This window comes from Spermophilus citellus (assembly GCF_964194105.1).
Source record: "Spermophilus citellus genome assembly, chromosome: 18".
Lineage (NCBI taxonomy): Eukaryota > Metazoa > Chordata > Mammalia > Rodentia > Sciuridae > Spermophilus > Spermophilus citellus.
The window spans coordinates 12,338,261-12,364,945 of record NC_138200.1 but is presented as its reverse complement, the minus strand read 5'-3'; the positions used below and the strand labels follow the sequence as shown (position 1 = coordinate 12,364,945).

General features: G+C 53.6%; 1 protein-coding gene across 1 annotated transcript in view; it reads right to left on the bottom strand.

Annotated features, from left to right (window-relative positions):
• The window catches only part of MEGF8 (multiple EGF like domains 8), a 40,532-nt gene that overhangs the window by 12,637 nt on the left and 1,210 nt on the right, over nucleotides 1–26,685 (bottom strand). The window contains exons 2-33 of the mRNA XM_081274303.1: nucleotides 21,876–22,039; nucleotides 21,418–21,624; nucleotides 20,561–20,741; nucleotides 20,391–20,479; nucleotides 19,497–19,912; nucleotides 18,984–19,129; nucleotides 18,736–18,858; nucleotides 16,626–16,780; nucleotides 16,201–16,320; nucleotides 15,685–15,829; nucleotides 15,438–15,601; nucleotides 14,317–14,517; nucleotides 13,765–13,965; nucleotides 13,018–13,254; nucleotides 12,182–12,300; nucleotides 11,968–12,099; nucleotides 11,763–11,876; nucleotides 11,195–11,443; nucleotides 10,548–10,747; nucleotides 10,010–10,220; nucleotides 9,665–9,914; nucleotides 9,028–9,160; nucleotides 6,420–6,667; nucleotides 6,232–6,342; nucleotides 5,956–6,074; nucleotides 5,424–5,631; nucleotides 4,775–4,955; nucleotides 4,066–4,229; nucleotides 3,313–3,457; nucleotides 1,695–1,926; nucleotides 417–540; nucleotides 21–234 (exon numbers count right to left, since the gene is read on the bottom strand). Coding sequence (XP_081130429.1) covers nucleotides 21–234; nucleotides 417–540; nucleotides 1,695–1,926; nucleotides 3,313–3,457; nucleotides 4,066–4,229; nucleotides 4,775–4,955; nucleotides 5,424–5,631; nucleotides 5,956–6,074; nucleotides 6,232–6,342; nucleotides 6,420–6,667; nucleotides 9,028–9,160; nucleotides 9,665–9,914; nucleotides 10,010–10,220; nucleotides 10,548–10,747; nucleotides 11,195–11,443; nucleotides 11,763–11,876; nucleotides 11,968–12,099; nucleotides 12,182–12,300; nucleotides 13,018–13,254; nucleotides 13,765–13,965; nucleotides 14,317–14,517; nucleotides 15,438–15,601; nucleotides 15,685–15,829; nucleotides 16,201–16,320; nucleotides 16,626–16,780; nucleotides 18,736–18,858; nucleotides 18,984–19,129; nucleotides 19,497–19,912; nucleotides 20,391–20,479; nucleotides 20,561–20,741; nucleotides 21,418–21,624; nucleotides 21,876–22,039 — 5,703 coding nt within the window. The remainder of the gene's footprint in view (nucleotides 1–20; nucleotides 235–416; nucleotides 541–1,694; nucleotides 1,927–3,312; nucleotides 3,458–4,065; nucleotides 4,230–4,774; nucleotides 4,956–5,423; nucleotides 5,632–5,955; nucleotides 6,075–6,231; nucleotides 6,343–6,419; nucleotides 6,668–9,027; nucleotides 9,161–9,664; nucleotides 9,915–10,009; nucleotides 10,221–10,547; nucleotides 10,748–11,194; nucleotides 11,444–11,762; nucleotides 11,877–11,967; nucleotides 12,100–12,181; nucleotides 12,301–13,017; nucleotides 13,255–13,764; nucleotides 13,966–14,316; nucleotides 14,518–15,437; nucleotides 15,602–15,684; nucleotides 15,830–16,200; nucleotides 16,321–16,625; nucleotides 16,781–18,735; nucleotides 18,859–18,983; nucleotides 19,130–19,496; nucleotides 19,913–20,390; nucleotides 20,480–20,560; nucleotides 20,742–21,417; nucleotides 21,625–21,875; nucleotides 22,040–26,685) is intronic.

Here is a 26,685-nt window from a genome sequence, read left to right as displayed (position 1 = left end):
CCCCAAGCCCTCAGGCTCACCTGTCCTCTTGAACTGCCGTGTCCACATGCACTTGCCCTCCCTGGTGCACTGCTCACAGTCAGCAGCCCCGCACGCCGCCTCTGAGCAGTTTCCAGCCCAGAAGACCTCTCGCTGGTTGATGCGACAGTCATTCTCTGAGGTGCAGGACCCATTGCGCCCAATGCAGGCACCCTCGGGGCAGTTGGTACACCACTTACAGCGGGGGGCTGATGCCTGAGGAGGAGGCAGGCTTGGTGGGGTCTGCAGGGCTCTCAGTTCCCCTTCTGACAGTCTTTCCCATCCAATCACTGCTTAAGGGCTCAGTGGTTCCCGAGACCCTGGACAGCTGGCCACAGATCTCCACCTCCTGCCCCTCTACCTGCCACTCCTTGTTATTCCCTGCACAAGCCACTCACCTCTCCATCTCCAGGCTGTAGGGTGCGGGGATGGCGGGCCAGGCACTCACTGCAGGTCCGGAGTCGTCGACATTCCTCTGGGGATCGAGGCATTGGGGAGCAGGGGGCACCCCCACAGCCTAACCTGGAGGTCATGAGGTGTGGCTCACACACTCAGCCAGGCCCATCCTTCGGCTTCTTGGATGTGGTCCTACTGTTCCCCCATACTGTATCCTGAGATGGACCCTGCAGAGGCCTCCCGATCCTTGTCCTCCCCACCACTTGTGACAGATGGTCTCACTTTCACCTGTCACCCTGGCCAGCAATATCAGAAAATACCCCACGCCCTCCTGCCCCTTCAGCCACTGAGCCCTCTGCTTCCTGAATTTTTTTCTCTGACCATCTCCTCTCCCCCTCCTTACAGGCCCTTGCCCAATTCAGGGCTCTTCCTCTCGCCACAGCCAGCACCTGAGTCCCCTTGCTGCCTCTCTTCATTACTCCACCTCTCACAACCGCTCCAGGGATCTCCCTGCCCAGGCCTGACCTCCCCTTCCTGCTCAAACTCTCCATGGCTCCCCCCGCTGCCCACAGTGCAGATACACAATCCCTTCCCCTAAATCCTTGGAAGTGCATAGGTTTTAGAATTTTCCAGATTTTAAAAATGCAGTGGGTGCTCCCACTATTACACACACACTCAGATGCTTCCCCCACCCCCAATAATCAAACCCATTAATATTCCTGTAGTTAATGTGATGACACACTTCATGGGACAAACAAAGCCCACAAATAGCCTCGAGTCAGTTCAGGATAATCCAGCAGCCAAATGAGTGAGCTGGAGCGAACTTATGAACCCCTGGGCCTGCAGAAATGTTTGGATCCCAAACTTCAGGTAAGGGACTGTGGAGCTGGACAGAGCCAAGTGCCTCAGTCAGGCGGTGGAAGCCCTTTCTGAGATGACCCCACTCACCCTGTCAGTCTCACTCTCCCTCAGGTCAGATTATCTCCCAAACATGCCACACAGAGCCCGCTTTTAGACTTTGCTGCTCTAAACTGTTATCTTTCATTTAGGCTCAATTCAGAATCAGCTCCTCCAGAATGAGACCCGAGCCCACAAACAAGGCTCTCGGCTGGAGCTGGCTCAGGCTGCCCCACCGGTGATGATTCACCCACTTTCTCACATGAAAGCCGGTCTCCTGAACCACATCAATATACTCCTGAGGTCCCCTCCCAGCCCATGGTGCAGTTAACCTCAACAGGAACCACTACTACCTATAATGGGCTCTTGGTCACTGTGGTTACCTGTGGGCCTGGTCCCCGGAAAGGCAGGCCCCATGACACCAAGAGCAGGCTCCAGTCTGGTTACAAGCTTCAGGTGAGGGCAGCAGGCGACAGGGGTCAGGGGGCAGGGCCAGTGCCAGTAGGCGGCCCAGGGCCACTCCACCAAATCCCCCAGAGATGTACAGGCGGCTCCCAACTGCTGCCACCGCGTGGGCCACAGACTCCTCCATTGGGGGTCCCACAGAGGCTGGGCCTGAGGAAAGATAGGGTGTTCAGAGAGACCGCCCAAGAGGTCAGTCAAGGAGGGACGCCCAGAGAAGGAAAAGCCAGGGAGGGTCAAAGGAGACAGGCAGTAAAGCGACAGCCGAGGACAAACGGGCAGGAGAATCAGACAGCAAAAGAGAGGAAGAGAAAGGCAGACCAAACAGAAAAAGGTAGCCGGGGAGGACAAGGGCAGAGAAAAATGTTTGGGAACCACGCGGGAGGTGCTGGCTGAGCAACACTGCAATGGCTCTAAATGCCAAGGAGTTGATCATTTTTATTGACCTATTTTTGTGGTGCTAGGAATTGAACCCTGGGCCTTGCACATATTAGGCAAGCACTCTCCCACTGAGCTACCCTCTATCTGTTGTTTTATGTTACACAAATTTCACCTTAGTTTGTTGTGGGCTGGTTGGTTTTCTGAATTGAATGAGGGGCACTTTACCACTGAGCTACCTTCCCAGCTCTTTTTTGTTTTTGCTTCGAAACCAGGTCTCACTGAATTGCCCAGGCTGGAATCAACCTTGCAATCCTCTCGCCTCAGCCTCCTGAGCAGCCAGGATTGTAGGTGTGTGCCACCACGCCTAGCAGAGGTTTTTTTGTTGTTGTTGTTTGTTTGTTTTCTTTTTTTAATTCTCAAAAGAGAAAGAGAGAGAGAGAAAATAGTAGGAAGGGTAGATTAAGAGAAAAAGTGCATTAGGGTCAGAAAAAGAAGCAAAAAGGAAAGGAGACAGGCCCAGAAGCACACACAGTCACTCCCTCTGCTAAGTGAAATACAAGCGCTGGGGTGCCGTTGGGGGTAGAGCACTTGGTTAGCATGAGTGAGGCCTGGGCTTGATTTCCAGCATGGCAAAGAAAAGAGAAAAAAGGGCAAGATAAAAGCCCCCTTCTAGGGGCTGGGGTCATGGCTCATTGGTAGAGCGCTCGCCCAGCATGCATGAGGCACTGGGTTCAATCCTCAGCACCACATAAATGTAAAATAAAGATATTGGGTCCGCCTAAAACTAAAAAATAAATGTTGTTTTTTTTTTTTTTTTTTAAAAAAAGCCCACTTCTAACCCATGAACAGCAAAGCCTGGGAGGAAACTCCCCGCATCCAACAGGGGTTCTCTCTAAAGAGTAGGATTCTGGGTGTTTTTTCCCTTCCTGTTTTATAAATTATATACAATGAATATTATTACTTTTACAGTCACAATAAAAAGTAAATTTTCTAAGAGAGATCTTCCTCATGGTCTTTAGATTATATGGGGTGGGGTGAGTGCTTTGCTGGTGAGTCCCTGGAAATCAGAATGACTTCTAATGTGTGGGGGTCCCAGGACAGGAACAAGCCTCCTCCAGGGTGTTCCCCACTCTCCCAGGGAGATCAAAGGGGACTTACGGGTGAGGTCGGGCAGAAGCCAGGCATTGCAGTTGACCTGGTAGAGCAGAACATCGCTGCTGAACTCATCAGGGTCTGAGCGCCCACCGAGGACCACCATAGTGTCCCCTAGCAGAGCCGAAGCATGGAAAAGTCGGGGACGGGGCTATTGGGGAAACACACAGTAGGGATGGCCTGTCAGAGCCCTGTCCCTTGTTCCATGTGCTCCATCCCCACACCTGCCACCCCTGAATTTCCCTTCCTACCCCACCAGCTCACCCAGTCATCCCCAGGGACTTTGCTCAGACCCCCTGAGGTGAACAACAACATCCCTGCCACCCAAGTTACAGCCCCGGGCCTGAGGCTCCCTGGAGTGCCTTCTTTTGCCTCTCCCTGCCCTGAGGGACTTAGAAACTGCACAAGCCATTGTTCCTACCAGCACAGATGGTTCCTTATTCTCCCACACCCACCTCCTTGACCTGGTAAGGCAGGAAGAACTAGGGGTCCCAGTTCTACTTTTTATAGCCTGGAAGCCCAGGAAGAGGAAGGGACCTGCAGGGCCACACAGAAAGTCAGGGCAGAGAAAGGGCAGAACCCATGCCTCTGACCTCCTGGAAAGGATTCTTTCCTCCAAATCAGGGATGGAAAAAGAGGAGATCTAAGGATGTTATGGTTCAGTGTAGGGGACTGGAAAGGGAGGCTAGAATTGAGGAGAAAGCCAGTCCCTGGGCACCTCCTTCCCCATAGTCATCTATCTGGACCATTTTTCCTGACCTTTGCCCCCTGAGAAGGGGCCAGCAGGCTCCAGGTGCGGTCAGGACAGTGCAGGGAGTAGAGCTCTGGGGAAGGGGCTGCCAGTTCCACGTGGAAGCGGAAGCCCCCAAACACATACAGGGAGTCGGTGGCCTCATGATAGACCGCAGAATGACCATAGAGACCTGGAGGGGGGCAGAATAGCCACAGAGATGGCAGAGAAGGGCTGACCAGCAATGCCCCCCCACCTCCTGGGCTCCCCTTCTGGTGACCACACCACGACCCCACCACACCCTGAAGCCAGAGACCAAGGAATCCTTCTCAACCCCTCCCTCTCTTGGATTCTAAAGGACAATAGAGACATGGAGAAAGGGAAGAGAGAAAGCAACAGTTGGGCGATTATGATCAGCTCATAGGAGGGAAACAGGGTGACAGAACGTCCAGGGGACAATGATAAAAGCATGTAAAAGCATGATAGGGAAAGGACAGCCCCTGAAGGACAGTGATCTTAGAACCTGGGGGTGGGGGGAGAGAATGGCCACAATGGGCAGGAGGTGGGCAGGTCATCATGAAGTGCGGGAGAGTTAAACAGAAACTGAACATCACCAGAGATGGTTTCCTGAGATTCTGGATGAGGTTAGGGTCCGGGAAGGGAAATAACAAGGGTACAGTGGGCAGCAACCAGAGTATGGGAGCGGACAGCCTACGCAAAGCCCAGCCCCAGCCCCACCTGTTGGAGGTGTCCCGCTTTGGGGTCCAGACACCCAGGTGCCAGTCGCCAGCTGGTACTCAAGCAACTGCTGGTTGAAACCGTTTTCAGGGGAGTAACCGCCTACCAGGATCAGAGACAGGCCTCGGCGGGCAGTAAGAGTATGACCAGCAACGGCTGGCAACTCCACGGTCTGAGGGGCCTGAGGGATAAAGGATCAAGGTCATCAAGGGAGCCAGAAGTTGGAGTCCCCTTGTGGATAGAAGCAAGACTCAGTCCCACAGTCCCTTCCCTCTGAACTGCTAAGGAGGGAGTAAGCTCCCGGGGCTGGTCAGACCTTGACCTTCTAAGACAGAGCCCTGGCAGGTGTGCAGCAGACTCTGGTCAGTTCTGCCCACTCCTCATCCACTTCTCCAGGCCCAAGCAGCCTGGTGTGCCTGTGGGAAGCCCCTGCTTCTCTTCTCGGGTGAGCCTGTGTTCCAGCCTCTTAAGCCAGAGCATCACAAGCCTGTGGCCAGAGATTGGCTTGCAACTACAATGTAACCCAAGACAGCCAGTGCAATTCAACTTGGGGACTCCTGCTGAAACTCTGGGAGATGGCTTCCTTCGGTGGAAAGCTTACAAGAGCTGCTGTGGCCATCTTTGCTGGGGGATGGAGACAGGTGCTCACCTTCTCCTGTCGCCACTGTAGGGTGGTGAGATTAAGGACCCAGAAGTCTCGGGTGACACCCCCAGCTGTGAGTCCCCCAAGTAGGTACATAGCACCACGCCCAGCAGGCACATAGGCAGCTGCATGGAAGGAGCGCGGTGATGGGCCTGGACCTCCATCCTCAGCTCCAGCCAGCATCTGTGTCCATCGCCGCTCACTCACCGAGTACCTGGGGCCAAGATGCAGAACAGCAGCCTTGCTGTACAATCACCCCAGCAACCCTAAGAGTGACCCTACCTGGCAGGTGCCCCAGCCTCCCTTGGGGTGATCTTTATAACAGTTACCTTATCATCTCCCGGGGAGCACCACCCAAAGAGTATCCCAGTCCTAGGTGAGCCGCCTGTGATGAGTATCCCAGAATCTTTTGAGTGTCCCTCACCTTAGAGGTTTTCTATATTCCCTTGAGGTGACTCTTGGATGACAGACATCTCAGCAATCCCTAGGGTAACCTTTTCTTATTTCAGGTATCCCACCTCCTCAGCACAGTCCTCACCTGTACAGGTTTCCCAGAAGCCCCTGGGGCAGGCCCAGGCCCCCAAACATCCACAAGGTGGCATCAGGTCCCTCCACCATAGTGTGTCCCAGGCGGTGTAGGAAACGGCTAGCAGTGTCCTGGAAGTGGGGGCAGAGGTATCAGGGGTCAGGCTAAGGTCAGGACAGTATCAGGCATGGGTGGACAGTCTGAAGTGGCCAGGAAAGCAGGTTGGAGAAATGATCCACAAGACAGATTGTGTGGCATGTCCTCAGAGAGGAGGTACCCAGAACTCACAGCTGAGAGGCGGCTGTCCATGAGGGTCTCCCAGACCAGCTGCCCGCCATCCAGCTTCGTGGCACAGTCGGGGCCCCCGAAGCCCTCAGCACAGATGCACACGCCCAGGCTCTGGAGACAGCAAAAGGAGGCTCAGGGCAGTCCTGGTCACCACCCACCCCACTCGGCTGGCCCTGTCCCACCTGTACCTGGTTACAAATCCCGGCCCCAGTGTGGGCATTGCAGTTTTCAGGACACAGAGCCATGCGGCAGTGTGGGCCAGCCCAGCCCTGGGGACACCGGCAGAGCCCAGCACCTGCAGCCCCATCCTGGGGCACACACTCCTGGGGGACAGGGCAACTCCCCGGGCCCCCTGACCCACAACGGGCAGAGCCCACTGAGGCATTGAAGCCCCAGGAGGAGGAGCCATTGGCTTCCCAGTGCAGCACAAGCAGCCCTGTGGAGAGAGAGGACGTGTTCTGGACACTGCTCCACCCCCAGGCGTGGGAAAACCCAGCACAACCAGGCAGGGAGTACCCTGGTCACTTATAGTCACTGCCGTGGTTTATGGTCTCTCTATACGCCCATCCCTTGACCAACCCATCAAGTTCCATCCACCTTAAAGCCTAAATCTCAGGTGAAGGGTGTAGCTCAGTGGTACAGCATGTGTTCAGCACGCACAAGGCAGTGGATTCAATCCCAGGCACCAAAAAAAAAATTAAAAATAAAAATTAAATCTAAATTTCTCATATTAACCTACTTCTTGCCACCTTCTCAGCGGTGGCAAGACAACATCGCATCTCATCTGGACATCAGTGCCATCTCCCCACTGTCTTCCTGGTTGCCCTACACTCTGCCCTCCCAGCAGCCCATGCAATTCTTTTTTTTTTTTTAATATATATATATTTTTAGTTGTAGACGGACACGATATCTTTATTTTCTTTATTTTTATGTGGTGCTGATGATCAACCCAGTGCCTTACGCATGCAAGGCAAGCGCTCTACCACTGAGCCACAACCCCAGCCCCCCATGCAATTCTTTTTTTTTTTTTTTAAAGAAAGAGGAGAGAGAGAGAGAGAGAGAGAGAGAGAGAGAGAGAGAGAGAATTTTTTTTAATATTTATTTTTCAGTTCTCGGCAGACACAACATCTTTGTATGTGGTGCTGAGGATCGAACCCGGGCCGCACGCATGCCAAGCAAGCGCGCTACCACTTGAGCCACATCCCCAGCCCCCCCATGCAATTCTTAAAAACAAGAATTTTGACCCCATCACGGGCAAGTTCTAAACCTTCTACAGCTCCCACTACTCTTAGGTAAGACTGATTTTCTTTATAAAGATTAGCAGGTTTGCCAGAAGTAGGAAACAGAAATTAATTACAAGATATGATATGTAAAATACACCTCAACAAAGTTGTATTTTTTAAGAGACCCCTTCTGGAGCCTAAGGCCCTGCAGAAGAACCCTGACCTCAGGACCTCCCACTTCCTCATCCAGTATGCCCTAGCGTCAGCCTGGCCCACCATCCTGCTCTCAGGGACTTGGCATCTGCTATTCCTCCACCTGGAGAAGGTGCTCCCACCATGCCTCCAGCTTCCCACCTCCAGCCAAACTCACCCCACACAAAAGTCCTCCCTAGCTCCAGCCCTAGCCAGGCCAGTGCCACTCCTTTTCCCTGCCTCAGGAGAGAGTTACTATGCTGAGTCTAATGCTTTGTTTGGGCACCCCCTTGCCTCCCCAGGTTCTTGAAGGCAGCACCTATGTCCCTGTTCTCAGCTACACCGTGTAGAGCTCAGGTGAGCTCAGTGTGGGTGTTCTGGAAATATTTGCTGAGCACAATGAAATCCCCTCATTTCTATGGGAGTCACTGTGGAAGCCTGGGGGTTCATTTCCATCAGGTCAACTACACATCTCTCTCTTGGCCTCCAGCACCAGCCTCTGACTCACAACAAGAAGGAAGAAAGCATTTCCAAACTCTGGCTCTTTAACTGCCTGAGGCAACCAATCCTTTCCAGCGCATCCCCATCCATTCAGCAGTTTCTCAACCTCTCAGTCCTAGGTGGTTCTTTGTCATAGAGGCTGTCCTACAGCCCCATCTCTGCTTTCCACCCACTAGATGCCTATAGCACCCCTAATCATGACTGTCAAAATATCTCTAGAAGCTGGAACTGGTGGTATATGCTATAATCCTGGCAACTGGGGAGGCTGAGGAAGGAGGATTGCAAGTTGGAGGCCAGCCTTGGCAACTTAGTGAGACCCTGTTCAAAACGAAAAATAAAAACTAAAAATAAAAAGGACTGGAGATGTAGCTTAGTGATAAAGTATCCCTATACTAAAACACACCTACCTAAACGTTATGATATATTCCCTGGGCAACAAAAATCACCCCTAGGACTAGTTGTAGCTCAGTGGTAGAGCACTTGCCTAGCATGTGCAAGGCACTGGGTTCAAATCTCAGCACTGCATATAAATAAAGGTCCACTGACAACTTAAAAAAAAAAAGTCACCCCTTTTGAGAATCACTAGGCTAAGGAGATGCTCAGCCACATTCTCTGTGTCCCAAAGACACACATGCCCTGCTCAGCCCCTCTCTCCAGAGCCAGCCCAGCCTGCAAAATCCTCTCTATTTTCCAGTGAAAAAACTGGGGCCCAGAAATGGAGAGGAACTACACCACCCTCCAGGCAAGGGACTGTGTCACCCACAAAGTCAGCAACAGTCCCTGAGCTGAACCTGGCTCCTCAGCCCAATCAGATCACAAATGCAGGAGCAAAGGATACAAAGCCCAGCACAAAGGGACCCTACTTCCCCAGCCCCCATACCAGACAGGGCCTGTACAGTGAGGGGCCTGTCCCGCCGCTGGCCGCAGAAGGCAGCTATGAGGCTACGGTCCGACTGGACAACACCAGTGTCCAGGAAGCGTGGGAATCCATCAAAGGCCAGGACGTAGCTCAGCTGGAGGGGTGTAGAGTCAAGGGTTAGAAGACCATGAGGTGAAGAAAAAGTGCACTTGGGTCTAGGAGGAGGAAGGCCTCAGGAGGGGAGGGCAATCTGAGACTGACAGGGGCTGTCTGAACATTCAGGGCAAATGTCAAACTGCAGCATGGAGACCACCACTCCCAATGCCGTTTCAAAGCAGACATGGCTAGCTGACTGGCCACTCTTGCCTTGAGCCTCTTTCTCAATACATAGCTCCCAGCAGCCACCACCAAACAATCAGAATTGGTACACAGGTTTAATAATTACCATCCCTGGTCTAGGGAAGGGGAGTCTGAGGATCTGGAGGATGAGGGAGAGGATTTCAGGAAACAGGAAGAGAACTGAGAAATGGGAAGACCTGTAGGCTTAGGAAGAGGGGCTGGGCAGTCTAAGGAACAGCTTGGGATTTGAAGTCTGGGCAGGGCAGGGGTCGGGGCAGGGCATGGTTCCGGCTTGAACCCTAGTCCCTTCGGTACTCACCGTGCACGGGGTGCTGCTGTCAGGGGAGAAGGTAAGGGTGAGTGGGGGACACAGGGTCCCTGGGGCACAGGGCTGTAGCACCTCAGTGGCTGAGACAACCCACACACAATAGGACAGGCCAGGCCCGGCCCTTGCAGCCCCACCACCTGGAGGCAGCAGTCCCCCAAACCGGCGGGAACCCAGAGCCACTGAGGACACGTTGGTGAGGAGAGCTCGTCCTCCACATTCCCGGAAACAGGAGCCACCAGCCCTGGGGAGAAGGAGAGCCAGAATCAGACCAGTCCTGCCCCCGACCCACTGTGTCCCTAAGCCCACCCTACTCAAATCTGCTGGCCCCTGGCTCACCGGGGGTCCCCATAGTAGCCTGGTGAGCAAAGCTGGCAGTGGGCTCCCTCTGTGTGGTCCTGGCAGAAGCAGAGCCCACTGAGGTTGTCACAGTGGCCACGGCGTGGGTCCCCATGACCATTGCACTGGCAGGGCCGACAGCCTCCTGAGCCTGTGGCATTGCCAAAGCTGCCAGGACGGCACCGTTCACAGTGCTCCCCCCACGTCCAGTCTGTGAAGACAGCAGCACACAGGACACAAAGTCAGGGATAAGGACAGAAGTGGGCCCAGATTAACTGGCTCAGAGGATTACTGATCCCACCCGCCTCACTTCAAAGGAGTGAAACCAAGGCCCCTGACTGGGACAGAAACAGCAAGTCCCAAAAGGGGGACTGAGCCCAACCAGAAAGACAGTGGCACTGAAGACTGTTTGGGTCAGGAGCAGGTAAATGGGCAGAGGGACCCAGAAATGCATGCAGGGAGCCCGAAGCCCACTCACAGAAGACAAAGTTGGAGCCCCCCAAACCCATCCCAGGGTCTTGGGATAAGGGCTGCTCACCCTGGCACTCATCACAGAAGCCAGGCCCCCGTTTGCGGCAGTGACTATGGAAATTGCAGCCACAGTCTCGGGAGCAGCGAGGGGCAGGGGGCCCTGGGGCAGGCGTGGGTGGGGGCAAGTCAGATGTCCACCCCAGGTCACATACACAGGTGAAGTCTGGGGGTCCACTGCATACACCATGGCCACAGTCCTCCAAGCACCTGGGACCACATGGGAGTGAGCAGGCCCAGGACCCCCAAAGCATCCCCCTCATCCCACCCACCAGAACACTATCACAAATGGCTGCCAGTTTCCACTGTCCTGAGTGACCCAGTCTCCACAGTAACTTCATTACACGTGGTGAAGCTTGTCTCCATAGTAACCACGTATCAGCACTGTAAAAACTCCCTTTCAACTAGGTCCTCCTCCATCTCCACAGCAACGCTAAAGGTTATAGCCCATTGTCTATGAGTGTCCTGTTTCCATAGTAACTAGGGTTACCTTGGGAACCCTGCCACTTAAAAGAGGTCCTAGTCTACAGGGTAAAAACCCCAGGCTAACTAGAGATACTAGAATCACAGGAGGGAGCCCAGCACCAGGATGGCTTCCTCCACCTCCCAGCCCCAGTCCTGAAGCGATATCTCCATAGCAACCCATGCCTCACTCACGTGCGGTTGCAGTGCGTGATGCCATCACCCTGGTAGCCACGCTGGCAGTGACACTCATAGCTGAGGGGTGTGTTCAAGCAGGTTGCCCGCGGGTGACACCGTGCCAGGCCCAGGCGACATTCATCCACATCTGGACAGCGGGCATAAGCCCAGCGGGCAGGGAGAGCCACAGGCAGCCCCAGGCCCTCCCCCACCCACAGGGAGCAGTTACCCCCACCCAAGGGCCCGGAGAAGTCCCCCTGTAGGCACCTGCGGGGAGAGAGATTGAAAGAGAGAAGAACACAGAAACAGGGCCCAGAGACAAGGGGAAAAGGAAAAGGGAGAGAGGAGAGACAGACACAGAACAGTGAGCAGAGAGTAAACCAGGGAAGGGCAAGGGAGAAGGGGAATGGAGGAGGAAGAGAAATGGGGAGAAGGGGGAGGGAGGAAAGCAGAGGTGGAGGCAGCAGGAAAGGAAAAGCACCCACAGGATCGGGACAGGGTAAAGGGGCAGAGAAACAGAGGTCGCCGTTAGTCACTGAGGAGGGACAGCCAGGTGTCCTACCCCACCGGCCCCACCTGTGCTCACCGTCCCAGCGTGGGGTTGTCCTCATTGCCACACCAGCCGCACTCGTGGCTCTGCAGACACTCATGGCAGGTCAGGAAGCCATCACAGCTCCGGCACCTTGGTTCTGAGTGCACACTGTGGGGTGCAGGTGTGTGGGAGGGATCAGGGACTAGGCCCTCTGCCAGCTTGAACCCTCGCTCCATCAGCCCCACCCCCAGGCCCGCACCTGTCGTCCCAGCCACGACAGCCTCCATGTGGGTACCGGGCCAGGTAGGCAGCAAACAGGAAGCAGGTGTGGGTAGACTGGCACCAGGCACACTGGCTGGAGTTGGCCAGGCAGTCCTCACAGGTCAGACGCCTAGGACGGGAGCAGAGGCCATGTCACTCCAGCCCATGCCCCCACGCACACCCACCCGCTCCCTGGGACCAGCTGAGCTCACTGGCTGCAGAGTGGGGGACACTCCTCTGGGCTCTTCAGGGCACCTCGACCCCGGCCCCGCCGACTGCATGCCGCATCCCCTTTGCGGCTGGTGCTCTGATGCCACTCACAGAACGGGTCCTAGGGGTTGGACAAAGAGTCAGCACTGAGTTCAGCCCACTCCCCTGAGCTCCTGGTGTCCATCCATCACCACTCAACAAGCAACACCTCGCTCCCCTGCTGTCCCCTCTGCACCTTCCCTTCAGCCACACGTTTGTTCTGCTTGACCAGCACCCACTTCTTTGGGCAATAGTACCTTTCTATGGGACCCAGTGGGGCAGATTCATCCTTGCGATCCAGAGGTGGGCAAGGGGCCACGCTCCCTCCCAATCCCAGTGACTTCATCAGGAGCTTGCAAAACCCAACCAGAGCCAATGAAATGTGATTCTGGGACTTCTCAGCAGAAGTCCCAGAACTGCCACTGGAGCGGGGTGAGGTGGCAACAGAAAGAGGAAGGCACTTTCCCCTTGATGCTGAGTTGCAGGCTGGAAGTCTGGAGCCCTGGAGCCCTGTCTCCCCTGCCAGTCACTAGAACAGTGACTCTTCTGGGAACGGGGAGTCAACTGCATTTTCTGTCCCCTCAACAAGGCATATTCTGACTCCCAGGTCATCTTTCCAGGCCCGTTTCATCTACTCTCCACCAGGCTCTTCCCTTTACACAAAGGACAACTGCCCCAGCCATCTGCTCCTCACCACCAGGTCCCCTTGGCTGCCCGTGCCAACTCCAAGGGGCCCTGTCTCAGTGGGCTACTCTGGCTGCCTCAGTCTTGACATCCCCACTCTGGGCCTGGTGGGCACCTGGGTGCAGGCATGGCAGTCGCGATGCTCCTCGCAGAGTGGGCAGAGGGCAGGCACTAGCACCAGCAGGGACCCGCCGGACCCATCATCCTCGCAGTGCGCCCCGACCTGGCGCAGGTGGCAGGTGGCACTACTCAGGCACCAACCACAGCCCTGATCTGCCAGGCAGCCCAGGCAGGAGGAATAGGAGGCGCAGGCCGAGGAGCGGTAGGGCTCCAGGAAGAAGAAGGAGATCTCCTGGAAAGGTGACATGAAGGTCAGGAATCAAACTTCCGGGAAAGGGTCAGAATTTGGGACTAACAACTGGAATTAAGGGTTTAGAGAATAGAAAGTCAGGAGAGAAAATCAACAGGCAAATGAGGATCAAGTCCCAGAGACCCTAGAGACAAGAAGTCAATGTATGGAGGGCAAGGGTCAGGGCAGAAAGAGTCAGAAAATGTGGATGGGGTCAGAATATGGGATCTGGGTTGGGGTGTAGCTTAGTGGTAGAGCACTTGTTTAGCATGCTTGAGGCCCTGGGTTCCATCCCAAGCATTACGGGGGTGGGGGGGAATATATATATATATATATATGGTATTGGGCCAGGTTCTGGGGCAGAGGTCAGGGTCTAGGAGGGTTCAAGGTAAGGTCCAGAATTCAGAGGCCAAGGGTTAAAGAGTCAGAGGTCAGGATCCAGGGAATTAAGAGTTTGTAGATGGACTTCAGAAAGTCCAGGGACTCAGGTTAGAAGCTGGGTTGGGCACTCACACTGCCGCCTGGCACACCAGTCCGATCCCACAGCAAAGTGAGCTCACTGTGCCCAGGGCCTGCTGAGCCATTGAGCTGGCCCCGGATCTCCACTGCATACTTGTGGCCTCGCCCAGGCAGTGGGAAGAGGCGAGTAGACCCTGGACGCTGCAGTCGCCTCGTCTCCTTCTCCTGCTGTGCCACCCAGCGCCCTACCTCCTCCTGAGAAGAGGATAAAGGCCTCAGAGGCAGTGCGCCCCGACCTGGCGCAGGTGGCAGGTGGCACTACTCAGGCACCAACCACACCTCCAGGACTGACCCCTTCAGGTCCTCTTCCCTAGACCCTGACAACCTCCAAGTCACCCCATGACCCGCCTCCTCCCTGGGGAGTCTGACCTGGTAACTCAAACCATCCCCACCTTCTTCAAATCTGTTCACAGTTGAAAACCCCAGTGCTGTCCTCCTCCTCTGAGGACACATCCCCAGTCTTCCCCTAGAACCATAGATGCCCTGCACCACACCTCAAGCCCCTCTTTACCAAAAACACACCGCAAATGTCCCAGGCTTCCTCACCATGTCCTCTGTGTCAGGGCCACGGGCCATCCGGGCCAGGACGTGTAGGCGTTGGGCCCGGGCCCACACTGCCACATCCTCAGCCCCCGGCCCACCTGGTCCTCCAGGCAGCAACGGGTGGATGAAGCCACGGTAGACCAGGGATACATCTGTCTCTGCGCTGGGGGTCAGGGTGATGGTTGTACTGCGGACAATCGAGACCTATAGCAGCCAGAGGTGGGGTGAACATGTGATTACCTCTCTGGATTAATCCCAAGTCCACACACCTTCCAGGCCATATCAGAGCCAAAGAAGGCAGATCGATGAAAACTTCTTCCCCATTTTAGCAAAAAAGAAAATGAGGTAGGGGCAGGGGTTAGGCAGCTTGCCCACCATCCCTCTAGGAGAAGAGTCAGGACTCAAACTTGGATGTCAGACAAACAGGGTACCAGAGCCCAACTTGACTCCAGCTCCCACTCATCTCCAGGTCACATTAAACCTCCAGGACTGGCCCCTTCAGGTCCTCTTCCCTGATACACTATGCCACCTTCACACCTAAGTTCTTCCAAGCTCAGGCCTAAATGTTCCAAATGACGGACACAGTACATGATTCATTCTATTAGCGTGTGATTTGGGGTTTAGTTTGGTTTGGTTTGGTTCACAGTGCTGGTGATTGAACCCAGCACCTCATACTGCTAGACAAGCACTCCACCACTTAGCTATATCCCCAGCCTCCATCCCTTTTTATTTTTTATGTTGAAACAGGGTCTTGCTAAATTGCCAAGCCTGGCTTCAAGCTTGTGATCCTCCTTTCACCCTCCCAAGTAGCTGAGATTGCAGGCATGCCCCACCCTACCTACCTATATATATTCTTTTTAAGTTCATAAGGTAAATCAGACCTTTGAATGAAAAGACTTTTAAGGTGATATAGCTCCATTTACAGCAGGGGATGTAACTCAGAGGTGAAGTGCACATTCAGCTAAGTGCAAGGCCTTGGGTTCCATCCCTAGCACCACCAATACACACACACACACACACACACACACACACACACACACACACACCACCAATATCCACTTGAAAAAAATAAACCCTAGGCCCTGGAATATCAACAATCCCGGAGCACATAGCTGTTTGCCCACCTTGTCAGGCTGGGAGGCATTGGGTGGCTGCTGGAAGGTGAGCAGGTGCAGGCCGGGCAGGAAGCTCTGGGTGACACAGGCCTCTAGAGATGTGACGAAGACAGGTGCTGGCCCCCACCAGCCCACAGTGCCTGAGATCTGCTCCCCTCGGCAGTGGGCCTGCTCTGAGAGGACAAGGGTATGTGGAGTTGGGGGATCAGTATAGGGTGCTCTGCCACCCCTCCCCCCCACTGCCCTAGACACTCACCAGGTCGAGGGAGGCAGCTCTCATTGTGCACACACCAGCCCAGGGCACCAGGCCACCGGGGAGGGGTTGTGGGACTACTAAAGGCCAGGCATGCCTGGCAGTCACCCAGCAGGCGGCCCAGACCCAGGCAGCTAGCAGCTGGACACTGCAAGGACAGGACAGGACGGGACAGGGTTCAGTGTCCACTGGAGCTCAAGGGAACAGGGAAGGGCTATAGATACAAGGGTCCTGGGTATAAGGAGCCAGGAAATTGGAGAATGGGGAATTGAAAGCAGGGTTGGAATGTGGTGATCAAAGACAGGTACTGGGGAGCCCAGGACAGGGTCAAAGACTCAAAGGATCAGGTTGGTGGGGAGACAAAGGTTCAGGGATTAGCAGGTAGGCAGGAACTAGGATCTTGGGTGTGAAAATAAGTCTTCCAGTCAGGGGAAGGTCCCTGACCACTTGGTTTAGGCAGAGGGAAGCTGAGGGCATGTCTCTCTGATAGGGGACAGAAGGGTTAGGGCAGTCACTCACAAGCCCTGAGGGTGTCCCAGGAGGGGGTGCAGCTTGGCAGGCTCCCTGACACCAACTGCATTCAGGGTCTCGGGAGCAGACGCTGTGGTCTGTGTACATGGAACAATAGTCCAGGTGGTACTGTAGGGAGGGGGTGGAGATAGAGGAGGAAGCTGCTCAGAGCTGGGGCTTGCCTCCCAACCCCTCGCTCACTGTGATCATCCCAGGGACCCTAATTGCTCAACACCACAAGGACCCTTCATTCCTCCCCCAGCTCAGGGACCCTCTAGCTCCTCTTCCCTCAACCCCAGGGATTCTTTCCCTCCTCTCGAGGCTCTAGGGACCCCCCCACCCCCAGAGGTATCCTCCACACTTTTTCCCTCACCCATGGGAACCATGCTACCTCCTCACCCAGCCACCCTCTCTCCTATCACCCCAGTGCTCACATCCAGGGCAGGTGCCTGGAACACGAAGGGGGGCACTTTGTAGGCCATCAAATCCCCACGAGGCCGGCCACTGTACCCCCCAGCCACCAACAGGACACTGCCACCAAGCACTGCCGCCACATGTGAGTACCGACCACTAGGAGGCGCTGCTCGGCCTAGAAAGATACAGAACCACAACGTGAGACCCCAAACCCCCAACTCCATTTCCATGGCTTCCCTGTCAGGGGTTACCTTGACTCTCCTGGGACTCAGCTCAGCCTTCTTGTTGCTGCTTCAATCTCATCTGCCCAAGGAAACCCTCCCAGGTTGCCTGACTTCACACTGGTTATAATTCTCTCATTTCTCTGAACCTCAATGTCCCTGCCCAAATCATCTTTCAGAAAGAACATGATTTTTGAGGTCAGAAAGAGTTGCATTCAAATCCTGAATCTATTACTTACTTGGATTCAAATCATGGTTCAACTACTAGCTGTGTGGCTGTAGGAAGGAGACTCGACTTGTCTGAGTCGGTTTTTTCCTCTATAAATGGCACCACCAACCCACTTTTGGGAAATGGGGAGTAAAGGAGAGCTACCCAGGTCTATCAGCACCAGCCTCCCCTCTGGTGACAGCCCCATTTTCTTCTGGAAAATAACCCTTTCCCATTCCTAATTCTAGAGACTTGAGTGGCGCTATCCCTGTCTCTGGCAAAAGTAGTGTCTTAGCCCAGGCCTCACGTCTCAGAAACTAGTTCAAGGATGGGTACAGGACTCAGTTCCAACAATTCTTGGGAAAAAGAAATTCTCTAGGAATTTTAAGGGAGTAGAATAAAATCCAAGAGCTATTAGCAGTCATCTACAAAAGGCAAACAGCTAGAGACTGAGGTGAACCCAGCTGAGAAATGGAGGAAGAATGGCAGACACTGTGATGTGAACACCTAACTCCAGCCCAGCCTTGAGTTGTGTGACCCAAGTGAGCCAAAACATTCTCTTTTCTGCTTATACCATTGGGTCAGGTTTCTGTCACTTAAAACCAAGAGTCCTGACAGAAAGGTAACTGGTCAGTGAATGGTGACTCTGCACCCTCCTCTGATCCATGTGACCTGTAAACACATGGGAATTTGCCCAGGGAATTGCTAATTCGAAAAAGGAAGATGCTTCCAGAAACTTCACATTCTGATCCTCCAAGTAAAGAGGCTGAAGGGAAGAACAGGAACAGGCAGAAGAGCCCTGGCACACTAAAGGCCTTGAACACCAGGCCTGAGCTTTACTCCTGATGGTCACACAGGGTTCCCTTCTGACCCTTCCTCCTTCCTGGCCCCTAAGTATTATGCTCTTCCTCATGCCTCAGTCCTCTGTCCTTGGTCTCCTTTTCAGTAGGGAGGGGAGGACAGATGGGCCCTGGGAGTCCAGAGTTTCCTGAAATGATATTCCCAGTCTGTGTATTTAGCATCTTCTGAGGAGACAGCTTGTGGCTTTCTTCCCAATCTCAAAACAGAGATCTAATGATTTTGGAAGGGTGCTCCACACCCCCTCCCTAGTGAGCCCTATGTCCTACAGCAGGCCCCTCATTGCTATCAGAAAAACAAAGTATCAGGAAAAATAAAGGGGGAAACAAAATAAAAAAGTAATAAAGAAAATTTAAGAAAGAACAAACAAACAAACATGTTGAGCCCTTCACAGCATTCTTCATAATTCATGCACCATCTCAATTTGCTCTCACATCCGTCTAACAGTTTAACATTCTCATAATCCCCATTTCATAGACAGGAGAGTGAGGCACAGAGATTAAATGACAGTTTGTGTGCAGATGGCTGTTGAAGCCAGCCATCTTCGTTCTTCCACTCGTCCACTGTGGCCTAGAAGTTACTGCTTCCTGGGCAGTTCCCTGGGGAAGTAGGAAAAATGGCAAGCCCTGAATTGAAACCTAGGTCCGATGCTGCTGACTGATGCTCCCATCTCCATGGTAACGATACCCTAGTCCTGTCTCCAGCCCAGGCCTGCCTCCTAAGGCCAGCTCCAATAGGATGTCATCCAACAAGGACCTTGATAGTTCAAGTTACAGATTCACTGTGAGGAGGTGGGAGGAAGGGACTCTCAGGAGCCCTCAGGGAAGGAGAGGGGCCACTCACCCTCAGGGGTTCCTGGGGGGGCTAGTTCAGCCCCTGACACCCACTGATGGCAGCCCAGGTGGTAAAAGAAGATGCCGTCTTCATAACATTTTTCCTCCTGGTAATGGGTGTGCACGTTGCCCCCTGGGAAAGGAGGAAAGGGGCACAGCTGGCAAGCCTGGGGGAGGTGGGGACATCCATGCAGGGAGCCTCAGTTAAGGGCTGGTTCAGGCCCCTGGAAGGCAAGCAGGACTGGGGAGCCTCCTCACCATAGACCACCATGTAGTTGCCCAGGACACTGGCTGTGTGGAAGGCTCGCTCCCGTGGGCCCTGAAGCCCATCCCGACCCTTTAGAGTTGTCCACACCCGACGATCCACATGGAAGAGCTCAGTGGAGTTGACCCGCACAGAAAACCTACAGGGGAGAAGCAAGCAGGGTTCAGGCAGGAAGGGCCTCTCTCCCTCCTCTGGGCTCTTAAGAGCTCTCTGAACACCCAGGATGGAGACTGGCCACTCGGTGCTCTCTGTGGGCAGGACCCAGGTCTAGCTCATCTCGAATTACCTATGTAATCTGGCAAAGGCTGGACACTAAGTAGGGCCTTAATGAATGGATAAATGAGTTTCTATGGGGGAGAAAGTAACTAAGAGATAGAATAAAAGATCAGAGAAGGTATGAGAGTAAGGAAATGAATGAGTAATAAATGAATGAGTGAAGGAGAGACTAAATTAACACAGGGATCTGTTAGGCTAAAGTTCCAGAAATCCAGAGGCAGGTCACTCACCGGGCAGTGGAGGGCCGGTGTCCACCATGAACCAACAGGGCACGGGAGGGAGCATGGAACACCATGGAGTGGCCAGTGGCGGCAGGGGGCCGCCCACCTGCTGGGATCACCTGCTCCCAATAGCCCCCACTGGTACTGTCAAGGCGGAAACGGAAGAGGCCAGAGGAGAAGAGGTCGTGCTGGGTGCGGCCACCAGACACATAGAGCCAGATGTCATCCACCAGGGCAGCTGCATGGCCTGCCAGGCCTGGGGGCGCAGAGGAGCTGGAGGAAGGTTGCGCCAAGAGCTCCCAGCGGCCCCCACCCAGAGGACTGAAGGCCCACACATCATTGGTAAGCGAGCCATCAGCCAGCTCACCACCCATCAGCACCAGGGAGCCAGCCCAGGCCACGGCCACGTGGGAGTGACGGGCAGCCTGTGGGAAGAGACAAGGAGACAGAGATGGAGAGGGAAACAGATGGTGACACAGAGAGCCAGAGCCAGACAGAGACATAAATGTAGAGACAGAGAAAGACAGACATGGTGAGACAGAGACAGAAAGAGAAAGACAGGGATATGCAGAGAGGGAAAGGAGAGACAGACATAGAAAGACAGAGAATACAAACAGAGAAGGTGAGACAAAGAAACGCAGTAAGAGAGGGAGGAAGCAAGGAGACAAACAGTACTCCTGGTTAGAGTGCTTGCCCAGCACGGGCAAGGCCTGGGTTCAATTCCTAGCAAGAAAATAAAGATGAGCCAGAAACAGAAAATGAGACAGACAAAGGCAGAAGCGGGTTCCTATGTAAAATTGTGGGGGTAAGGGGCATGCGGGGTAATGGGGTCATTGTAGGGAGCCCTAGCTGGGTCTGACAGGTGGACAGGCTCCTCCAGCCAAGACAGGGGAGGGGCCGTACCGGGGCAGGGCTCAGGTCCCAGCACTCCCAGGTGTTGGCAGAGAAGTTGTACAGGACGAGGTCACCCAGGGCCTTGTTGAGGTCTTGGCCTGTAGAGGGGTTGACGGTCTTAAGCCCTGGTCACAGGCTGCCAGGCCTCCAGACCCCACTCGGACAACCCATCAGCTCACCTCCAAAAACAGCCAGCAGCCCTGGTGGGGACAGGAAGGCACCAGCTGCCCCAATACGGGCAGAGAAGGCAGGGTCCCCAGCACTCACGTTGTGCCACCAGCCAGCCCCCTGGTTCTCCCACAGGTGCAGATCACAGGCACGTCCCAGAAAGCCAGGCTCACAAAGGCATGGTCCCAGGGACTGAGGAAAAGGAGACATAAAGGCAGGAAGAGAAAGAGACAGAGCGGAGAGAAGATACACAGAGAGAAACAAGCGGAGAGAGACGGGGGGGGGGGGGGGGGGACAGAAAGAGAGAAGGAGAGAGACAGACAGGAAGGGAAATAATGGAAGAGACGGGCAAAAAAAGACAGGAAGGAAGAGATGGGCAAAGACACAAAGGGAGAGAAACAGGGCACACAGATACACAATCAGAAAAGGCAGAGAAGTAGCAAAGATCAGCAGAAAAAGGGAGGGGCCCACAAGGGGACAGGCAAGAAGACAAAGAGGACAGGTAGGAAGACAGGTAGGAGGACAGCATGGAGGTCAATGCTCAGCCCAAGGCACAATCTAGTTGCCAAGGGCTCAGGGCCAAGGTCACAGGTAAAAGGACAGAAGACATGACAGGGAACCCAACGCCACACAGAACAGGAGGGAGGAAAGAGGACAGTGCTCCCAGGTGAGGGGGGATGGAGTGGGAGGTGAGGCCTGAAGGTGGGCATAGAGCAGGGGTAGAGTCAAGGTTGGGTGGCATCTGGAAGGAGAGTAGAGTGGGTGTCTAGAGCCTGGGGAGCTTCAGGCAGGAGCAAGATCCCATCTCAGAGCTGGGAGTGGTTTCACAGATTAGGACCTTAGGTGGACACGACTGGGGACAGCTCACCGAGGCACAGGTACCATGGCTGCCACAGTAGGCTGAACACTCCTGCAGGCTGCAGTCAGGGCCCCCCCAGCCTGGCTCGCAGACACACACTCCAGAGGACTGGCACTGCCCATGGTTCTGACAGCCCCCCGGGCACAGGGAGAAATGGAAGGAGGCATTAAAGCCCAGCAGGTTGTAGTTGGCATCACTGAAGAGGTGCAGCAGCATCTGCGGGTACAAGGGGACTGGGCATAGCAGGTAGGCTCTGGAGACTAGACGAGGAGGATGACCCACCCACAGGGGACTCACGATCCCTCTGCCTTTCTCTGTCTCTTTCCACCTACTTTGCCCGTGTCCTTCTCTCTGATGTCCTCTGGCTGCCTCTCTGTTCCTCGTGGTCTCGTTTCCCTCTGTATTCTTCTCTCCCCCAGGACCCACTAGATCCTCCAACTTCAGCCATGCAGCACATCTCCACTAACCTTGCCCGAGGAAGCCTCAATGGGTGGAGGCCGGGTGCTCCCACTCAGACTTGCAAGCAGCGGGCCTCTGGGAGAGTCACCGTCATACACAAACAGGTAGTCATATGTGCATTCTGTGTCCAGGAAAAGGAAGTCCAGTAGGATCCGGTGCTGGGGGCTTGGAGCTGGGAGGTGAGCAGAGGGACCAGGTTCTCATGTGGACCTTCTCCCCACCCCTCCACACAACCCACCCACAGACTCCAAACTCTGCTCTGAATTCAATGTGGGGCTCATGGGTCAGTCAGGCTTAGACCCCACCTTGAAAGGACTCCCAGTCTTATAGCTCAAGGAGGTCAGATCTGTGATAGCCAGAAGGACAGGAGTCTAGAGAAGGAATCACAGTGTCAGTCCTGCAATCAGGCTGAACATCTCCTCGCTGGTCAGATGGGGAAACTAATGTGCAGAGGAAAACCCAGCCCAGTGGTCAGAGAGCCGAAGTGTCCCTGATATTGCACATGTCCTGTCTGCATGAGCTTCAGACAGGCTAGGCTGAGGGTCAGGGCCCAACCCCTAGCAGACATGAGACTTGCCCTGTGCCAAGCTGGAAAAACTCTAAGGGAAGACCTGTCTACTCCACCTGAACAAAGGTATAATCCTGGAGTGTCACAGTTCTCTGCCTCTACCCAGAGTTTCATATCTCTGTTTACTGCAGTGGTTACAGACACAAACTGATCTGCCTGGGCTTGAATCCTGACTCTACCACTGAAGAGCTAATAGCTACATGCCTTTGGACAAGTCACCTACCTTCCCTGGCTCTGGGTATATAATGATACTGCAGTGTATTGTGGATCTGTAGCTTTTTAGGCCAAGGCTGGGGATATAGCTCAGTGGTAGAGCACTAGCCCAAGGTGCATAAGGCTCTGGTTCCATCCCCAGCATCACAGAACAAACAAATTTTTTGGCCATTTCTCACATTTAAAGGTGAGTGCTACCAGGCATGGTGGCGAGGCCTATAATCCCAGAGACTTAGGAGACTGAGGCAGGAGAACTGTGAGTTCAAAGCCAGCCTTAGCATCTTAGCAAGGCCCTAAGCAACTCAGTGAGATCCTGTCTCTAAATAAAAATATTTTAAAAAACACTGGGGATGTGACTCAGTGGTTAAGCACCCCTGAGTTCAATCCCTGCTACCAAAAAAAAAAAAAAAAAAAAAAAAAGTAGTGCTGATTCCCTACCCCTTCTAGCTGAAAAGCCTTTGATGCCTGGCTTGACCAAAAAAAAGAGGCAAAACATTCTGGAACTTCTGATGCTAGGAAGTAAAAAGGCTGCATATTTTACCTGGGCTTTGTGGACTGCTCTCAGAACGCAGCACCATGCTACAGAAAGCCAAAGCCACGTGGATAGTCAACACTATGTGTTCCAGCCAATATCCCCAGCTGAGCTTTCAACTGACAGCCAGAATCAAATCAGCAGCCAACCCTGGGAGGGACCTCCTTGGACATCCAGCCCAGGTGAGCATTCAGGTGACTACAGCCCCAGCTGACATCTGAGTGACTGTGTGAGAGGCAATAATGCCCATAAAATGCTTATGATGGAGTCTAGCTTATCACAGCAAGAGCTTAATACTGTCCTATTCTTGCTCTCAGCCAGGTCCTGGCTCCAGAAGACTCTCATTCCACATCCCACACTAGGTGTCCCTAAGAGACACTGCAGGCAGCTCAGAGGAGTCCTACATGCTGAGGAAACTAGAAGCTGGGTTCCAGCTCTGACCCTGACCTGCTGGAGGACCCTGGGAAAGCCCTTCACCCACAACCACTCAGCACTCCCATCTGGATCCTACAGATTTACCACTCCCTCTGACTGTGTGTTTGTGAACCAGTTCCATGGGCTCTCTGAGCCTCAGTTTCTATAACTATAAAACAGGTATAATTCTCCTCATTTACCATGGCTAATGTGAACATTCAGGAAGATGATAACTCTAACCTGCCAGCCCAGAGCCAGGGTGCTCAGTAATATGCACTGCCCAGCCCTCATCCTTGTCCTCTCTCACCAGGACCACTGATTCAGATTCCTTCCAGGCCTGGCCTCCAGTCTTGCTCTAAAATGGGTCTTTCCAACTTGACATCTGGCCCTGTCCTTCCTCTACTCAAAAGTCCTGTGTGGTTCCTCACCACCCTGGGAGAAAATCCAGCTCCCTAACTTGGTGTTTGGAGGCCAGTCTTGTCACATCACCCTAATGCTCACAGCTCTATGGAGCAGGGCCTTTGTACAAGCTCTGCCTGGAGTACATCCTTCTCTTAGTAGCAAGCTTCCCCTCCCCACCCAGGAAGCCTTCCCTGATGTCCCCTAGCTGGGTTAGGAGTCCCCCTTCAGGGTTCTCATGTCTCACTACAACCTTCATTCCTCTGGGTCAGGTCTACTTCCCCTGCAGCCTAGGAGGCCCACAGAGCAGGACCTGGGCCTGGGCCTCATTCCCTTCCCAGCACTGCCCAACACAGGCCTGGCACTGAGCAAGGGCTCAGCAAATGCTGGAATGAAGAAATGCACAAAAGGAAGACTTCTGAAGCTGGCAGCTCTCAGGCTCTGACCACAGCCCCCGGGGAATACCACATAAAGATCCCCACCCGTGGCCTGGGGAAGGCAGAAAACCCATTCAGCTGGACCAGGCAACCAGACCTCCCAGAATCTCACTAGCCTCAACCAAACTACACAGCTCTGTTCCTGGAATCACAAGAACATCTTTGTCAAGTGCCTGCTAGAGGCCAGCTCACCATCTGCCTTCCCCCAAGTTCCTCCCTAAGTTCAAGGTCTCCTGTTTCCACCCAATCCACACATGATTCCTGACAGAAATCTGATCCCAAACCACCACCCCTGCCACCCCCACCCCCACCCCTGCTCCAAAGCAGGATTCTCTTACTCCTGAGGGCTGGGACTAGATAAAACTGTGAACTTGGCATAAAAGTGGACTGGTTGCTGATTTTTCAAATATAGATCGGAGATACTGGTTCTCAGAGGTGACAAGGCTCAGGAGGATGGAAGATCAAGAGAGGTCTAGAGGCCTCCCAGATATTTACTTCACCCCAATATCCCCATAGTTGGTCCCCAAGTGTCATTGGTGAAACTCCACAAACATCTCCCTGCAATCTCCACACCTCATGACCATGCCCCAGCCCCTGCCTAATTCAGAACTCACTCTCTCCTATAGATCAGCATACCAAGTCCATCCCCACCCAGCCTGAGAGCCATGCCCAAAATCTTTCAGCGGCTCCCTAGCAATCCCAAGAGAAAGGTCAAGCTGCTCAGCGTGACATTCAAGGCCCATCTTCCCCAGCTCTGGGCTCCCTCCTCAAGTCCCAGTCTACAGTGCAGCCAGACCAGACAAACCCAGAAGGATCCTGAGAGATACCTGCCTCACTCATGTCTGCATAGAGGCTGTTCCCATTTCCAACTCCTATGTGTACTTCAGAACCTGTTTCAGAGGCTCCTCCTCTATGATTTCCAGCAGATTCTTCACATTCCCCTACGCACATTCAGCCTCAGTGGCACACTGGGGGCCTCATGTCATACCTAGCCCCACCAATGCCAACATGTTTGGGAATCTTCAGGGTCAGAGAGTGATTCCCCACCACCACCACACTCATGCTGTTCTCATCCTACAGTCTGACAGAAATGGCTCCCATACTGGGTCAGGCAGACATGCCTCCCCCAAGACACATGCCTTCATCTATACCCCACAAAGCAAAGAGGTCTTCTAAAACATAAATCATGCCCTTCCTCTTACTTATCAAAACCTTTCTGAAGCTCCCCAGTGTCCCCAAGATTAAAAAAAATAACAAGCTCCACAGTCTACCAACCAAGGAAAGTCCTACATGACTCAGGCTCTGCTATCCCTCTGGCCTTTGCCCAGGGTCTCCTACCTCTCCTTGTAGGCTACTGCCAAACCTACTGCCCTGTGAGGACTTCCTGGGATTTTCTAGACACTGTCTTTGGACTTCTCTTCTCCCTCCATATTGCCTTCAGGATACAGTTCAAAATCACAAAGTCCTATACCCTCTAGTTTCTCCCAACCCCCCAAACTCTGGTTTGATGGTTACTATCTGACACTCTGTTTCAGTATATCCAAGTTGCTCAAAAACATCACACTCTCCCACTTCCAGGCCTTTGCAGGCTGCTTTCCTTGCCAAGAATGTTTTTTTCCACTTTTTACCCATGTCACTGGTCTCAGCCAATCCCCAGGTTAAGTCAGATGTCTTCTCTGGGCTTCCCACTCCCCAGGAATAGCTTTGCCCCGCCCCCCATTCTCTGGGAGCCCATAAGAGTAGGGTTGAGGTCTTTGCACAGACCTTTCCCTGTTTCTGGAATGCTCTTCTTCCCATTCCTGGCTGATTCCCATTGGTCACTTAGATCTCAGCTCTGACATCTCCTCCAGGAAGCCTCTCTGCTCTCCCAGGCCCTAGAGTTTCACCATCACAGACCACTCTGAGCTGTATTTGTCTCCCCCACTAGATTCCAAGCCCTAAGTCACTTCTGTTATGTTCTGGTGGCAAATATGTGTAGCACACGAATGACTAAAAACAAATGCATTTGCTGAAATAATTTAAACATAACAATAATAATCCTAATATCACTTTATTAAACATTTATTATAAATCAGGCATCTGGTATGTTAAATACCTGGTTTAATTTAATTCTAACATCCTTAGGAGGTGACTACAATTGTCATCCTCATTTGGGGTAAGAGAAGTCAAACCTCAGAGAAAGTAAGTCAACTGCTCAAAGTCACAGACCATATATAGCCTAAATTCTAAACCAAGTGACTGAACCGAGAGCCTTA